Here is a 17,373-nt window from a genome sequence, read left to right as displayed (position 1 = left end):
TTCATAGGGTTAATATTTAGACTGTACTGCTCTATCAGCTCGAACGACGCGACGGAGCGCGTAATGTCGTATAAGAAGGGATTATTTCCGCGCGAGGTGTGAGACAAGATTTGCGAGCGTCGGTTCTCTCGCCGAATATATACGAAGTTCTCGAATCCTCACCATCGAATTGTGGGGTATCGATTCTCCTGCGCTTTCTCTTCGACGTAACGAGAACACCAAAAAAAAAATAACAACTAAATAGTAGAAAACTCTTCTGACTTATTTCGGAGATCGGCCATTACGTTCGTTGATTATTAAAATAATATAACGTAGCACAAACGCGCGGATCTTGCCGACGCGACGACGGTGGTTTTGTTTTGGTAAAGAGGGAGGATTATGTACGCACCCCCTCGACCCCGGCAATATACCGGTGTATTTATGTTACGTGTAAGTATGTACTTAAGCGATTTTGTTGGCGTTTGCGTTTACACCTCTCTAGATATAACGAATGACGTGTATCGGATATGCAATCGCTAATGACACTTCCGGAACCAACACTTGCGTGTTTGTATAGAGACCCATGTATAAACGCCAAAAGAAGAGACAAATTGTGAGAAAAGAGAGAGACAAGTACGTTATTTGCCTGAACCTCGTAAACGTTTCACAAGCGGCGTAGGGAGAGATGGCTCCACGCTGAGAAAAATTTCCATTCGGATAAGCCAATTAGTGTTTCCGACGGTTAATTTTTCCGATTACGTTTGCCAATTAAATCACGGATACATCCGATAAAATTTACCCGATGAGATGCAGTTACCGATGAAATTTGATCGAAGACCCGATCATATTTTTCATCGAATGTACAATTTGTTATCCGTTTGTTATTATGCAATAGGATTGTCCGATTATATTTAATCGGACAGTTTTCTCAGTGTACAAAATCCACGGGAAATAAAATTTCTAAATTGCTCGCGCACTCGGGAATGAGAAAGTTTTTCCGTAAAAGTTTTGAGGCAGCTTAAACCGTCACGGAGTGCCTACTCTTGAAAATTTCGTTAAATTGTACACAACCATTTTCACGGATGAAATTTTAAGAAAAGCATAGATAACAAACTTTCCAGTTACATTATATTTTCGGTATAATACCGTTTGATAATTGTGTAACGCGAACGATCTCGTTGTCTCTTTACAGCGAATTCGATTGCTTGCGCACTGAGTGCACGCTAAGGCTTGTTTATAGTCAGTTCTTACATTTAACTTTGTCTTAAATACATGTTGAAAGAGTATTTAGCCAAAAAATGATCCGTGCAAATGTTGTACAGACCATTATTCTGGATAAGAAAAATTGCAGGAGGTATTTAAGATGATCTTTAAATATAAGAATTGACCGGGAACGAGGCTTAGTGTGCACTCAGTGCGCACCAGTGCAACCAATCGAATTCGCTATTACTGTTTGGAGTCTTGTAAATTTTCTGTTTCCCGAAACGCCTGGAGATCTTCGGCAACACGGAAACTCGGACAGCGATGTCGATTTCTCGAGGCATCGAGTAATTTCCCCGCCCGATTTCTAAAACTTTAAAAGCAAGGCTTCAAAGTATCGATTGCTCTCGCTACGAGTTGGACGCCCAGCTCTACCGAATAACTACGCTGCAAAACGCGATCGGAGAGTCTGCTGCTCCGCACCGCAATTGTATACCCACGTTAACACAAATTAACCCCCTAATTAGCTGCGCGAGGTCTTCCAAGTTTCGCTCATTTTCGCTCTTTATATTTGTACAATTACATGTAATTACGTTTGAAAAACAGATCCCCGTGAACTTAATTTATATTAATTTCTCATAAATATTGAAAAAAAAAACGCTTTCACTGCGGTACAAACGAAGTGTGCGTGTACAAACGAAGTAGCAGTTTGTTTTGTAGAAAAACTAAGCGCGAGTGAAGGTAATAATTGAACTACGGCAATTTTATTTCATTTACATATTTACACAAAAAATTGCACACGAGTAAAATATAATATAGACCCTCTGTGCAAAGAGTCAGCAATATTTTATTTAAACGCTTTTTTTCGCCAATTTACGAGAAATCAATGCAAATTGAGTTCACGAGGATCCGTTTTCCAAATATAATTACCACATATGACTGTACAAGATTAAAAAGTGAGCAAATAAAGTCGCCTATAGCTCCATTGTAGCGTCGCGTATGCATTCAAAGGGCTAATAAACTGCGAATAATAACAGCAGATAACAAGAGGCGTGTTCCGTCGCGGAACGCACTTCCAAACGGCCCAGGAACGGCCATCTGTGTCGACGGCCGCGTACTAGCTGACGCCGGAGCCTCTCGAACGCGAAGGCACCGCGAAGGTTCTCGCCAACGACGCCAAACCGCGGAGGGAAAAGCGTACTTACCGAGCTGCGGCACCGACATGTACGTCTCGCAATCCACCAGGAACTGTCCCACCTGCACGGCGCCGAGGGCGACGATCCTCTTGGTCAGGAACTCGATCGTCTGCGGCCCGGTGCGGTTCTCGATCATCGGGTACTGCTGCAGCCTGCACCGACGGCACACGCATGACATTTTACTTTCGCTACCGTAGGACTGGACGGGCGCGTCGCCGATCGCCGGCCCCCGACGTCGCCGCGGTGCGACAACGCGCGCGACACATAACCTCCTCGCGGCTCCCGGCGTAGGCGCCGACACGCGCGACTCCGGTTCTTGTACGCGCGTCAATTTTCGGAGACGGGAGTATTTTCCTACTTACACGGTGACACCCATCCTGCGAGCCGCCGCCGCCGTCGTCGTCGTCGTCGTCGGACACCACGCGTAGAAACGTCGCGACCGGTCAACCTGCACCCGGCGAACACTCGCCTCGTCGTCGCGTCCGCTGTTACTCGCGCGCTATTTGAAACTTACGTCACGCGTCACGCCGCGCCGGTGCGCCACCGGCCCGACTCGCGTGACGCGTGTATGTATGTTGCCGTATGATCATAGGCCGGTATTCATAGTCCGTTCTTATTTTTAAGATTATCTTAAGTACGCTCTTAATGGGCTTTCAACCAATCACAGAGCCGTATTAGCATCTTAAGACAACACTTAAGATGATTTTGAGATAAGAATTGACTATGAATACCGGCCATAATCAGCGTATCATGATAAAAGGCGATCATGATATGATACGGCAATACGATACACGATTGGGCCCCACCTTTGGGCTGGTATTACATTTGTCGTACGACAAAGTTTTTAAGCGTATTGATTGGCTGAAGGATAGTAAAATTCTCGAGTATCTAGAAACTTTTTATTCAGCGGCCAATCGACACGCTTGAAAAATTTGTCGTGCGACAAATGTAATAGTACCCTAAGGGTAACGATCGTTACCAGTCTGTTACAAAAAAAAACGCCTTAAAAGTTGTCAACTTTACCAATTAATATCTCGCTTCGCGGAGCAAAGCGACACTTTTTTTCTGCCAGATTCTTCAGTTTTATGTAAAAACGCGTCGATTGAAACTAATTTTTTAAATTTTTGAGGCGCTGGAGCTATACTGAAGAATTAGCAAAAGTTATACATATATGTATAAGGCCTTCACACATAAAATTCCGTAAGGACGTAAAACGTAAGCATAAGAAAATCGACCAATCACAGTCGAGAACGTAAGGCAATAACGCAAGCAGTAGCAAATCCAATCTGTTGATTTTCTTACGCTTACGTTTTACGTCCTTACGGAATTTCCCGGGATGGCCGCTCTCAGCTGTTTCTCTCTGGATAAGCGGGATAAGCTCTGCACCAGCGCACCCTAGCGTCCGACGACGAATTAACGGGCAATGGCGGTCGATCGGTCTCGGTCTGCCGCTGTTAAATGTCAAACGCCAGCGGGGATCGCGGAGTAGCGACCTGCCGGGGGACGTTCTTGTTGGAGATGGCTGCGAAGGAGCCGATCGTCGTCGAGTCGATCGACAGCGGCATAGCCGAGCCCGAGATCGAGCCCGGCGCCTCCACGGAGACCATGCTCGTCACCACCGACAGCTTCGACGAGTACGAGCAGGAGATGAGCAGCAGCATCGACGGTGACAGGCAGATGAAGGAGAGCACGACCAGCACTATCTCCGAGATCCAGGAGGACGTGACGCAGGACGCTCCGACGATACCCACCGCCGCCAGTCCGCCGGAATCCGAGAAGAACCTACCCCTGGACGACGCGGAAATGGTTAGGATTTTGTATGGAATCTCGTCTGCTTATTTTCCCTCCCTCATAAGTTCACGGCGCACGCCGATCGATCGCCCCGTCCGTTTGTAACGTAAACCGGACGAATCGTTGCATTTTAGGACGACGTCGCGCATCGTCTGTGCCAAAGTAACATAGACGGCGACCCGCTGCGCTGCAAAGCGTGGCTGGCGCAGAAGAAGCACATTTTTATCCTGAGTCAGGCGGGGAAGCCGATATATTCCAGATACAGTTCGGAGGACAAACTAGTCACACTTATGGGAGTTATGCAGGCTTTGGTGTCGTTTGTCCAAGCTGGTAGCGATATGATCAGATCGGTGCACGCCGGCGATACAAACTTTGTTTTCGTTGTCAAGGGTCCATTGATCTTAGTGGCGGTGTCCAAGACTTTGGAAAGTGTTCCTCAGCTCACCTTGCAACTAACGTACGTATCATTTCACACAACGTCCTCGCTTCTCGATAGAAGGACGTTGTCAACCAACAAGAATATTCTCCATGTCGCCAGCAGTAATTAACAACTTGAGTGTTTTTCCTGACCATATCTGGCATTTTTAATAAAACGGAAAAAAGATATTGTATCCTAATATTTATAACGGATGCTCATTCATATTTAATTACAGATATGTATATAATCAGATAATCTCAGTGTTGACGCAGTCGCAGTTAAACAGAGTGTACGATCAGAGGAGAAACTTCGATCTACGAAGGTTACTGAGTGGTAGCGAAAGACTGATAGATCATTTGTTGAACTTTATGGACAGAGAGCCCGCTTTCTTTCTGGGAGCCATCAAATGTTTACCGCTACTTCCTTCCATGAGAAGTTCCATCACGCAGACTATCATTCAGACTTGCGCAAAGATCAAGGTACGAAATACTTGTGGGTCGTGTGCGTACGTTTGCGAGATCGAAATGCGTTCAAATGCCGCTTTATTAAGAGGAACCTATCTTTCAGAACTTAGTATTTGCCATACTTCTAGCTAACAATCAATTGGTTACACTAGTTAGGATGAATAAGTTTTTCCTGCATCCAATGGATTTACATATAATACAAAATCTGGTGGACAGTTCGGAATCGCTCAAAACTGCTGAGAGCTGGACGCCGATATGCCTACCGAAGTTCGATTCCAATGGATACATGCACGGTCACGTGTCGTATCTGGCGGAAGATTGTCAGGCATGTTTACTGCTGCTCACCGTCGATAGGGACGTATTTTTCGTGCTGTCAGAGGCCAAGCAAGTAAGAGTTGTTGCGGGGAATTAAAATCAATTGACGGGAAATCGTACAAATGTCAATTTATTGACAAGTTGATGAATTTGGTAGAAAATCGTGGAGAAATTGCGACGGACAAATTGTCTGGAAGCGATAAACGAGTCTATGAATAAACCGACGGTAACGACCGCCGACATCGGATTACCCGAGATGCGGCACGTTCTGTACAAGTGCAAGAGTACCGCGCAATTCTGGAGTCCCGGGCTTCTACCGCCTTACACAACGGACGAAGAGATAGAACGGTAAAATGTCAACTTTTTAATAGACGATGCAACATCGGTGTGATAAAAAATATCCAACATGTGATGTCTGTGCAGATTATTGGGGCTTTATCAGTGTTTGCATCACAGACTGCATTCTCCTAGTCGGCCCTTGAAACTTATATTTCAGCAGCTAGATAAGGAAACGATGTTAGCGTGGGTGAGCAGAAATTTGCGTACAATTACATCTCTCGCGAGAGACTTGTCTCTCAATTTTAACAAATATTATTTCTAGGTGGCTTCTGGTTTCGAGTTATACGTAACGTTTGAGCCTCTGGTAACGAAACCAGACGCCATTGAGGCGGTGAGCAAACTGTTGAAGTGGATAAAGAAGGAGGAAGAGAGATTATTCATTCTGAACTCGCCTACATTTTAAACATTGCCAAGTGTTTCGTTTTTGTAAAATACATAGGGAAAGTTATATATAAAATAGAAATATCTGTCGACCAAATTTTGAGGATGCATCGAGAGTGATTCCAGAGTAAAACATTCTCGTCGTAAGTTTCCAGAGGCAGACGGTTATTATTCGTCCATCATTATGCATCGGTAATCGATATCGCTATTTTTTTATTTAATAAAGCAATTGTAATATAACGCAAATATGAAAATGTATATATATTCGAATACGTTACAACGGATCTCATTCCGGGTTGCATGTTGCAATTTTAATACCGAATTCTTGTAAACGTTGCGTACCGGCACTAAATATACGTATACGAATATGAGAGCGCGAAAGGAATTAACGTAAAGATTATCAATCGTTTTGTCCGCCACTCGACGGTAAATTCATGTAAATTCGCCCAGACTTTTTGCACGTTGCTACACTCTAATGTCTAGCTCTGTCGCGTTCTCTTCTACGGTCTCGCTCCCGTTCTCTCTCGCGTTCCCTCTCCCTCTCTCTGTCGTCCCTTCGATGGCGATCTCTGTCCCTCTCCTTATCTTTGTGCGACGACGAGTGAGACTTTGGCGACTTGCTGCGTTTACGTTCCCTCCTGTCTCTATCTCTGTCCCTCTCTCTACTCCTCGACCTTTGCTTTTCCTTTTCGGACTTCTTCTCGGTTCGGGAATGCCTCTTATCCCTGTCCCTGTGACGATCCCTCTCCCGTTCGTGATCGTCCGGCCTTTTGCGCGGTATTTCTTTAATTGGTGGAATCTCTTCTTCTTCCGACGACTCGATACCATCGTCCATATCGTCTTCCAGTGCCGATATCTTCGCCTCTGCGAATCAACGTATGACAGAAAGCTGGCTAAATAAGAGTAATAGCTTACAGAAAGTACTCGAGTAACGTACCTAGCTCGTTATTCTCCTCTAAAACGTGTCTTTTCTGAATCCTCGGTAAGATGACGTCGCAACTTCTCTCCTCTCGGAGAAGACTGTCGATGAACTCGTCCATGTGCACGAGCTCGAATACACCTTGCTTGTTCTGTATTCTGAGCTTTCTGTTGTCGTTGAACAACGGCTCGAGGTATTTGTAGCAGTCCAGAGAGGACCCGGTCAATCTCATATACAGTGCGCCCAGAGCCCGGACGTACTTGAACTCTTCATTCTTTATAAACTCAACTATGATGTCTTTCTCTGGTTGTATCTGCAGCATTTTTAATATGAGGCAGAGAAACGGCGTAGGCTTCACGTTGCCGCCGTAAACGCCTCCTAGAAATCTGAAGGGACACAATTAATTGGAGAAAAGCTTGCCACTCTCGTATGTACAAATGTATTCGTTAAATGCCCGGTTGCACCAACGTCACTTAACTCACTTCTTGCCTCTTTCTAAGGGAAACTATTAAAAAGAGACGAAGAGTGAGTTAAGCTACAGTTAAAATTCCGTGACGCTGGTACGACCGGGCCTGAGAGATAATAGCTGCTTTCCTTTTACACTCAAGTGATACTGAGTCACTCAGTTATATGAGTATTTTATACTCAGATATAACGTCATTAATGTGAGTCTATTAAACTCGCTAAAGCACACGGTCTTGATCGTGTGCAAAGACTCAGTTAAATCTGGTTGAATCTCACTTCTCAAGAATCAAAAGGAACATGCATTCAACTGAGTTATGACGTCACAAGTGAGATTTATCTGAGTTTTCATGTAAAAGGAGAGCAACTATTGATGAAAGGAACCACTGCAGAGAGGTTATATTTTGCTTTTACTAACCTCAACTCCATTGCCTTGTCGACCAGCAGTTCGGCTGTCAAGGCGAAACATTCCTCTTTCCAGTATTTGGAATCGTATATCCGAGATCTGATGATCTTCTCGACTAAATATTGCGGATTCGTTCCGCGAACAGATTTAGCGTCCTTCACCGTGCGGTTTGCCATTTTCGAATTCTACTCCGAATCTCGCTGCGAGTCTTCGGTTTGGCGGTCGCCAGAGGACGCCGACTCGCCGGCAATGCATTGCGCGCGCTTCAGACTCGGTTGATAAGCGGCTAAATGTATTTCAAAAACAGAAGGAACGTTGGGCAATTTTCACTAACGTACAATATAACAATTTAGAATTGAGATCTTTTTATATCTTATGTGTTACTTTACGGAGAAAGAGACAAGAATTTCTTTTGTTAAAAGATATAATATTATATTAGCATTGTCTTGCCCTGAAAACTCTCAATTTCAACGAGACTGTTTGATGTGCAAAATAATTTTGTCAGTGTACGATAATTTTATTTTTTTTTACTGATTTTATCAATACTATGTAAGCGTTTTGAAAAGAAAATAGAGGAAAGTCCTCTATTATGAGACAGGCTCCTAATGTGAGAAAGCGAGTTTTCGACACGTTCAGTTTCACAAATCTTTTCACGTAACAATTGCACGCGCAACCTAACAATAAATTTTCCACCAAACAGATTTCGCTCAAAGGGCAGTAAATTGACGGTGGAACCATCAAATGATATGCCTATTAATGTAACAGAAGCCCCGCTATCTCATATTAGCATCTCTTATAACAGGGGACACTCTCCTCTACACACATGCGTATGTACACGCACCGGCATAAATGCTGTCCCTATCCTTGTGAGGTGCACGCACACAACTGCAGGGACTCTAGTTGTGTGCGTGCACCTCACAAGGATAGGGACAGCATTTATGCCGGTGCGTGTACGTGTATCTCTGCGAGATCTTTCGAGATAACGAAACACGCATACGTGTTCCATATACATATTCCATATACGTAATTACTTCCGTCTCGATCTCACTTATAAAGTAAAACTGTCCAGAATATTAAATACATCGAATACCGATCGGTATGTAAATGTATTAAATAATACATTTATAAGGCGTACAAATATGTTATATGTACCGGATTAATTATTGAAAAAGCACATGCATATTTCTTTTAGTCAGAGAAAATAATTCTTCGTAACTTGTGACTGCCCCGACGAATAAACCCGTTATGCCCACACGGAGAAATCCGTTCCGACAAAGCCGGCGCGCAGCGGCGTGCCACCTTTTTGGTGTCACCTTTCTCTTCACGGCTGTTCGGGATCCGTGAGGGGTCCCCTTACGGCGGCCTCCTCTCTCTCTCTCTCTCTCTGCCCTCAGTCCTCCTCCTCCTCCTCTCTCTCTCTTTCTCCCTCTCTTTCTCGGTCCCTCCTCTCGCACATTCACCTGGCAACCTGGGCTCACCTGAACGGCCATCTTGAGGCGCGCCGTCGTATCGCGCTCCTCGTCTTTCCTCCGAGTCGCATTTTCCGCTCGTCCTCGTAGTCGGTCGCCCTGCAACCAGCCGCGTGCGTGTGCCGTCGCTACATGTGCAATACATATCTCGTGACGTGCAGCAAAGCATCAGCGATCGCGCCGGTAGCACCTCGCCGCATCTTTGCACCTGGCTCCGATTTCTCTCCCCCTCGCGCATTCCGACAAGGCCCTGACGTTGTTGACGTCATTGGTGTCTTTTGGACCTTTCGGCCGGGTATTCTCTAGAATTCCCAGGGAAGTGTCGCCCCCGCGAACGTCAACGGGTAAGCTGGGCTTTCTTCGCCGGGCGAGAGAGACTTCGTCTGATCTCATCGTTGCGTTAATCTTACGTCATTCGTCAACAATCGCAATTATTCCCCTTAAATATAACACGTTTGCATAATTTGGATGATTTACGTAATTTCGAAATGGAGACGATGGATTAGATTTCGGCCACATAGATTGTTTGAAAAGACCCGTTCTGTCAACAGGTCGCCTCCACGCATTCTTCCGCGTCTCGAGACACGTTGCTCGAACGGAGGAAAGATACCCCAGGCCGACTCGGTGATTGGTGAACGTGCCTGAACGTAAATGTCACGGACGTTGGTTTGACGCGGAGACGAGGGTTCTCGCTGGTTTTAAACGCAGTGGGAGGAAGACCGGCGATGAAGAGACAGGCTGGGAAGTGAACGGAAGAGACCCGTGTCTCTATTGTGAAACGAAGAAGAAAGAGCGATTTCGAGGAAAATCCACTCCGCGAGGGAAGAGCGGACTTAATAGCAAAATCGCGTCGCGATTGTGTGTCGTTAGCGAAAGTACGGGGTCCTTTGTTCGCGCGGGAAGTTTCCGGCGAGCGCGCGCGTGTCTTACACACGGCGATTCCATTGTCGTCGAACAATTGGACCAGCGTTGGGGTACGTCGTTCCAAGAGCGACGACCTTCTCCCGCGGGTGTGATAACCGGCGAGAGACTCAATCGGACGACTCGATCTCGCGGTCGCGCTACTCCGTTCCGCGCGCGGGATTCGCGGGAGTCGATGTTATGGTCGAACGGCCGCGCGTGGAGGAATCGCTGTTAAACGTCGCGCCGGCGGTCGGGACGACATCGGGTTTGCGTTGACCGGGAATCGGCTCGTCAAGATGGGCTCGAAGATCGAGTACGTCGAGTCCTCGCACATGTACGCGACCAATTACATCCGCAATTCCAAGGCGATCGGCGTGCTCTGGGGTATATTCACCATATGCTACGCCATCATCGGCGTCGTCGCGTTCGTCACCCCGGAATGGCTCGGCGACCTCGAGCACGAGAATCCCGGGAGATTCGGCCTGTGGACCAGGTGCAGCTACGGCGGTAACGGTACGTTTGCACTGCGACACTTACCGTCGCTCGATGCGTAAGGGGAGAATTTTCTCTCCCGATTTCCGTTCCACTGCAAATTAACTCCAAGTAATCCGAAGTCTTGCCATCTCCGATTTATAAAGTAACGTAATATTTTATTTCAGAAAAAGAATTCCGAAAATTAAGGAGATAAGTGTTTTTAGTTGTAAATTGCCTCGAAATAATTTATCTTGTTATCTTTGGTTGGGCAATGAAAATAATCCACTTTGATTTACAAGGAAACGTAATGTTTATATTTTAAGAATTAAAGAGAGAACTGCTTTTAATTGCGAACTATGTCGAAGTAATGTATCTTATTATCTTTGATTGGGCAATGAAAATAATCCACTTAAATTTACAAAGTAATGTAATATTTATATCGAGGGGGAAACCGCTGAGGGCATTGTGTGGTGTACAGATTTGCCGCATTACTGGGCATTACTAGGCAGTTTTGGGGCATTAGTTTGGGGCTTTCGGCCTTGCTGGGGTATTATAAAGATAAAATAACATAAAATAAGATAAAGTAAGGCCCATTAGTGGGCATTGGTGTGCAAGATTTTGGCCAGCGGTTTCCCCCGCGATTTATATTTCAGGAACTAAAGGGAATTGCGGAATTTAAAGAGAGAATTGTTTTCAATTGCAAATTACCTCGAAATAATTTATCCTGTTATCTTTGGTTGGGCAATGAAAATAATCCATTTTAATTTATTGTACAAGGTAACGTAGTATTTATACTTTAAGAATTAAAGGGAGAATTGTTTTTAATTGCGAACTGTATGTCGAAATAACTTATGTTATTATCTCTGATTGGACAATGAAAGTAATCCACTTAAATTTCCAAAGCAACGTAATGTCATATTTCACGCATTTTACTGCGTACAGTCACTTAATACCTTGACATATGTTCTGGTGGTTAACGTGTCCACACTCCGAGTCTGATAATTAAAATATACCACTAATGCGAGACGTAATTACGTCAGGTGAGCTAGGCGAGGAGTGTATCGGCCGACTGGACGACCTGTCGAGCATCGCCAACGTTCCTTTCCGAGCCAGCACGATTCTAGTCGGCATCGCGGTGATAATCGCGCTACTGGCGATCTGCGCGATGCTCATGTTCTTCTTCTGCCAGAGCACCACCGTGTTCTACATATGCGCCTGGATGCAAGTGGTGTCAGGTAATTATCCGGTCCCAGCTCACCTGGGAAAGACGCCGATCTTTAAATGCCAAGTGTCGTCGCGCGAGACGTTCCGCAACTGGCGCGCGCGCGTCATCTGTTTTAGAAAGCGCCAGGATTAGCTGATTCTCGCGACCGGTTGCCGCAATCTCGGCCGTAATTCCTTATCAGCCAGATGCAATTTGCAAATTGCATCTCGCCGATGCGCCGCGCCGAACCTAGCCGGACCGGCGCTCCCATTCGCGTTAAGCGGCGCCGGGAAGTGACGCAAACGCTCCGCTTAGCGCGCCTCTCATTGTAGCCGGACTCTATCGATCGGTTTCATCTCCGACGGCGGAGATAACGGCTTCGAAACGACGCCGATCCTCGCCGGAAATTGCCCTCGTGTCACGGTCCCGCGCCCGCGAGAAAACTCTTTCGCAAAAGTCTCGGATGGCAGGGAGATCTCGTTAAATATGTGTGCCAGATAATTAAAAAGCATCGCTTGCCCGCGACGCAACAATTTATTCGCGAATAAAGTCGCTTTGATCGTTTCAATCTGTTAGAAAGCGCGCGGTGACCGCAGAAATAATCCAACGTTGCTTGCGCAACGCGGCTGAAATAACAATAATGATAATGCAAGAATTACTGCTTCATTGATGGATGACGTGCCATCGGAAACATTCACGTTGGCTGAATCGTTAGAGGAGTTACTAGGCAGTTTCACGCGTGTACTATTTTCTTTTCAATATATCTTTTCGTCGTATAACGAAAATATAAGGACGACTCCGCCTCTTCTAAAAATAATAAAAAATTAAAAATATATATACGTGTATATATCTGTAAGGCTGTCCTTGGATAAAATTATTAGGCGCTCTCATAATCATTATACTGTATTGAGTCTACACGGAAAGAACAATGTAGCTGCTGTAGCTAAAACTTAGCAAAATAGGGACAGCTAATATTTTTAGTTGTGATAGCTCAATATTTTGCTACGACAGCAAACCGTTTGCTGTCGCACCTAATACGATAGGCACAGTAGCAAAATATTGAGCTATCACAACTAAAATATTAGCTGTCCCTATTTTGCTAAGTTTTAGCTACAGCAGCTACATTGTTTTTTCCGTGTAATACCAGAAGAGATTTTTCGTTGTTTAGTTTTTAGGGCCTGTTGTTCCAAACTCCTGGCAAATTAACTAATAATTAAATTGTATACACAGGGTGTATCCCATTTTAATTTGGACAGTAAAATATCTCAAAAACTAAGCCCAGCAAATCAAAATGTTTCAGACAAAAGTTGTATGGTTTCGAGGGGGACATAAGATGGTACCATTGGTTCGACCTTGAAGAGTTATTTGAAGGTCACGTGAAGGTCACCTTTAATTTTTTAAACGAAACCCCCTATTGTCTATTATACTATCCTGTTCTACAAATTAATATGAACAACTTTTGGTCTGAAACATTTTTTGATTTGTCCAATACTTTTTGAGATGCTCAAGAGAAAATTTATAACTTTTTCCATGTTTAGCTTATGATATCTCGATAACTGTTTGTCGGAGGGAAAAGTAGTACAGGACTTTTTGGCTTGATTTGGTCTCAGGAATATGCTGTTGCAATAGTGCTATGTAAATTTTGTGTGTGTTACGAAGATAGGCATACAATTTAATTATTAGTTTACCAAGAGGTTGAAAAAACCGATTCCCAGGGCCAATTTCACAGACGTCGCTTAGCTGTTAACCAGAGTTCAGTCAACTCTTTTTCTATCTTGTTATCTAAGAAGAGACATTAATTAACCTTCGGTTAGTAGTTAACCGACGTTCGTGAAACTGGCCTTTAGGGCCGGTTGTTCCAAACTCCTGGCAAATTAACTAATAGGTAAATTATATATGTCTTTGTTTTCCCTTCAAATTAAACAAAGATAGAGATGTAATTTAATTATTAGCTAGTTTACCAAGAGGTTGGCAAAACCAACCCTTGGACAGTTGAAATGTTGCTGGTATTAGAGTCAGCACAATATAATGAGCGTGTCTAATAATTTTGTCCAAGGCTGTTTATAAAAACACTTCGCAGTCAAACTTCTTCATCGATGCCCACTGTGTTTTGCCCGAAGTTATAATTGGAATACAGTTGATTCGGACTAAATACTCTGATACTTTCTCCAGATAGCTCGCGTTGTCCAGGCACACGTACAACTTTAAGCGTTTCCGCGTCGCGATTTCCAAGCCCGTTATCGACAATCCGCGTAGCTGGAGAAAATCGCGGAGCGTTTTTTCGCTTCGCACAGGCGCGCTTCGAGATATGCACCGCCGTAAAATCGCCAGCGTCTCGCGGACGCCCGAAGGTTCTCCGTTTGCAATTGTAATCGCGGCTGATCGTCGCCCGCGGGTCGCCCGACGAGTCGTGTGGCGCGTCCCAGCGAAATGTAGAATAGACCGTTATAACGTGCCCAAGCCAGTCTGCATATACCGTTCGTCAACGCCTCTATGATCAACGCAAGCCGACTGCAGTCGCCGGTCGAGTCGATATCGAATCGCTGAAATAATCTATCGGGGCGCCTTATCTCGCTGCATCCTCAACTCCGATCGTTAATTGGTATCCAAATTAGTTTTGCAACCCGGCGACCTACTCCCCTTCGACGATGTCGCAGTCTCGACAAGATAGGCATGTATGATTCATAGCATGGTATCTCTTAATTATGCGCCTTGCTCCATTTCCATGTTTAATTAGTTAAGTTGTCAAACCGCGCGTTACCCTCTTGCAAATAAGGTAAATTCCTCGTTTACTTTTTTACAACGACGAACAAACTCTGGGCGGTGCGCGGTAACGCAGTCCATTCGCAAAAAGTGCGCCGCATGCTGACTTAACGAGTCGACGAGCGTGTAATTTATTTAACGACGAGCGAACGCGTGACTTACGTAAGCCTGAATGCGTCTGGTAACAAAGTTTCGGCGGTGTCAGCAACAAAGATTCGTCGCGAGCGAGCGTTGCGCATATCGGATCGAGTCACGACAGTGAAAGTCGCACGTTCGCCGAGTCGCTCGGTAGCGTGAGGCACGAGGAGGAAACTGTATCACCGTGAGGAATGAAGTGAATTGTAGGTATTATACAGGAGACACGCGTAGCAGTGATAGCAGCGTTTACCGTCAATCCAGAGCGGACTCTCCGAACCTGGAGTACGTAGGGAGATTGCGATATGCGTTACAAAATCATTAGAAAGTACAAAGAGTAACGCGCGCGGGATGTTGTATAACAGGCAGCAGGCAAAGGCAAACAGAATTAGCATTAGAGTAAAGAGATGCAAGTCGCCGAGTCAAACGTGGAGGTCTGTCAAGTGCGAACGAAGAGAGGCGAGAACCGCGCGGGTGGATTACGGGATAGAAAGTACATAAACACCGAGTGCGATGAGATCGAAGAAAGGAGTGATCGAAACCGAGCGCTCGGCGAAGACAATCGTAAGCTCGCTCGTTTCACCGCGCGCGATTCGCGCATTCAAGTCGCTCGCGCGCCGGGAAAACAATATCGCCGCGGCTCGCTGGTAAACCGTAGGAGCCGCGGGTCGCAGAAAAATTACGGCGAGTCCCTTTCACTACCGGCCTCGGCGTAGCCACCTGCACAATTACGGTTGTGTAAATGCGAGAGCGCGATCCACGCCCCGTGCCGTATCTAACTGCGGTGTGAATGCAAATGATAGAAGGATAAGGTATCATTAGAGTGCGTTAGACCCGCCGTAATAAATCCTGGCAATGACCACTTGAACGTTCCTCTCGTCAAACTTTCTTCGCGCTTCCGCGCCGTATAATTAAATCTCGAGGAGGAGAAAGAGTTGGATGTGCAACTTTTATGTAACTACAATATTATTCCGGATGCTTCCTTTTCAGCGATCTGCATGGCGATCGGAGTGTGCATCTATCCTCTCGGCTGGGACTCGCCGGCGATCCGCGCGGTATGCGGTGCAGCTGCGTCCAGGTGTGTGAACTATTCGAATCGCGCATCTCCATCGAAGCGAATCGGGAGAGATTTGCTCGATTCTCTCAAGAATAGGCAGAATCGATAAATAAGTAGAATTTTATTACCAACTTACTTGGCGTTTAATTTGCGAAGACATCGCGTATTTACAAAATACCTTTTCATTAATTTCTGGTATAAAAATATATTGAAAAGAAGAAATTCTATATTTATTTAAAAAAGTCTACGTTAGCGAGGAAGTTTTTACCTACTTAGAGGTTTTATATCGTAACTTCAATTACTTCAATTAGACACGTCTTTCGCACTCAAATCATGATTTCGAAGTGATAAATAATAGCGGCGCTGCCTTTTATGGCAAGAACGTAATCGCGACAATAATGAACGTGAGAGAGACAGCACTCAGAACGTTATTCTTTCGACAGATACAATCCCGGTGCCTGCGCTGTGAGATGGGCGATACCGCTCGCCGCAATCGCGGCTCTAGACGCGGCCACCTTGTCCGCTCTTGCCTTCATTTTGGCCTCTAGACACGTGAGGCTGCAACCGGAACCTTTCAACAACGGATCCTTGTACAAAGGTGATTAGTAGCGAGCAATCCTTTCGAAGAAGAGATTTGTATTTCCCAAAAGATTTCAGTTATTACTTTTTCTGGTTTGCGTTCGTTTTTACGTGCTCAACGGGAAAAGAGCGTGTTTTTCAACTCTTTTCATTTGTCTCAGGTGAAGTAAATCCGGGCTATGTGAACGAAGCCCAGAGCGTGGCCGGCTCCCGCAAGTCTCTATCCTTGAGACCGGTTCTCCTAGTGGCTCCGCCCGAACAGGACCGCTACAGCGAGCTCTCCAGAGCAAAGTCGCACTCGCATCACAGTCTCTACACACCAGCGCCGTCGCATCCGGTGCATACCATGTCTACGAATACTCTCAATCATTCGCAGCATAACTTTCAGCTCTAAGACATCAGAACATTGCGAGCTAGCATGTATATAGCCGACGAGATACGAGGAGAAGCTGTATTGTACATAAGATGAAACGGCGGGGTGTGAAACTTTGCTGGGATATGCGCGATTTGAACGCAATAGCTCAAGTCATCGCTTTCGCGATGTTAAGTTTCACAAGATATGGAATTTCATGACGACGAAACTACGTATAAAACGGATGCGATTGACAGCTGTTTCATTCAACGACTGAATGTTTATTATGCGTGCCGTGAACATTTCCACGTCTACGTGGTGTATTAGTCTTATTATCGATATGTGCCGAAAAGGACTGTCTTCCTTGACTATATATATATACGCAATTATTACGCGAGTAATTATTGCAAGGTAAATAAATATTATACAAGTTCTGTTAAATATGAAATTAAATTTCATCTCATTATATTAATTTGTGGAATATTCCCTTTATATTAGGGAAAGTGAAACATTTTTTTTTCAATTCAATTTTCTCTTAATTCTACCTTTAGAATCTCATTGTATTTC

General features: G+C 45.1%; 5 protein-coding genes across 6 annotated transcripts in view; 2 read left to right on the top strand and 3 right to left on the bottom strand.

The window, feature by feature from the left end:
• Positions 1-2,930, bottom strand: part of LOC105563402 (mediator of RNA polymerase II transcription subunit 20) — a 96,255-nt gene extending 93,325 nt beyond the window's left edge. The window contains exons 1-2 of the mRNA XM_012014980.1: positions 2,738-2,930; positions 2,385-2,527 (exon numbers count right to left, since the gene is read on the bottom strand). Coding sequence (XP_011870370.1) covers positions 2,385-2,527; positions 2,738-2,751 — 157 coding nt within the window. The 5' untranslated portion in view covers positions 2,752-2,930. The remainder of the gene's footprint in view (positions 1-2,384; positions 2,528-2,737) is intronic.
• An 855-nt stretch (positions 2,931-3,785) lies between these two features.
• On the top strand, positions 3,786-6,323 carry LOC105563397 (protein SAND). Its single transcript, XM_012014972.1, has 7 exons — positions 3,786-4,181; positions 4,301-4,623; positions 4,820-5,063; positions 5,152-5,436; positions 5,521-5,711; positions 5,787-5,889; positions 5,965-6,323. Exons 1-7 carry the CDS (start codon positions 3,834-3,836, stop codon positions 6,103-6,105), a joined length of 1,635 nt encoding a protein of 544 aa, XP_011870362.1. The 5' UTR covers positions 3,786-3,833; the 3' UTR covers positions 6,106-6,323.
• Positions 6,086-8,107, bottom strand: LOC105563398 (pre-mRNA-splicing factor 38A). Its single transcript, XM_012014973.1, has 3 exons — positions 7,883-8,107; positions 7,021-7,388; positions 6,086-6,947 (listed from the first exon to the last, which is right to left on the bottom strand). The coding sequence occupies exons 1-3, from the start codon at positions 8,044-8,046 to the stop codon at positions 6,556-6,558; spliced, it is 924 nt and encodes a 307-aa protein (XP_011870363.1). The 5' UTR covers positions 8,047-8,107; the 3' UTR covers positions 6,086-6,555.
• LOC105563424 lies at positions 8,056-9,590 on the bottom strand. Its single transcript, XM_012015015.1, has 2 exons — positions 9,349-9,590; positions 8,056-8,156 (listed from the first exon to the last, which is right to left on the bottom strand). Exons 1-2 carry the CDS (start codon positions 9,575-9,577, stop codon positions 8,056-8,058), a joined length of 330 nt encoding a protein of 109 aa, XP_011870405.1. The 5' UTR covers positions 9,578-9,590.
• Positions 9,443-17,367, top strand: LOC105563399 (lipoma HMGIC fusion partner-like 3 protein). 2 transcript variants are annotated; one of them, XM_012014975.1, is made up of 6 exons: positions 9,443-9,683; positions 9,891-10,755; positions 11,766-11,951; positions 15,809-15,896; positions 16,319-16,473; positions 16,616-17,367. In XM_012014975.1, the coding sequence occupies exons 2-6, from the start codon at positions 10,539-10,541 to the stop codon at positions 16,846-16,848; spliced, it is 879 nt and encodes a 292-aa protein (XP_011870365.1). In that variant the 5' UTR covers positions 9,443-9,683; positions 9,891-10,538; the 3' UTR covers positions 16,849-17,367. The 2 variants fall into 2 exon arrangements, with proteins under 2 accessions (XP_011870365.1, XP_011870364.1); XM_012014974.1 differs by having other exon boundaries at positions 9,445-9,683; positions 11,757-11,951.
• Positions 17,368-17,373: the final 6 nt, after the last annotated feature.

Source organism: Vollenhovia emeryi, unplaced genomic scaffold, assembly GCF_000949405.1.
Source record: "Vollenhovia emeryi isolate VEMERY1.0 unplaced genomic scaffold, V.emery_V1.0 DF939176.1, whole genome shotgun sequence".
NCBI lineage: Eukaryota > Metazoa > Arthropoda > Insecta > Hymenoptera > Formicidae > Vollenhovia > Vollenhovia emeryi.
This window is presented reverse-complemented; position numbering and strand designations above follow the sequence as displayed.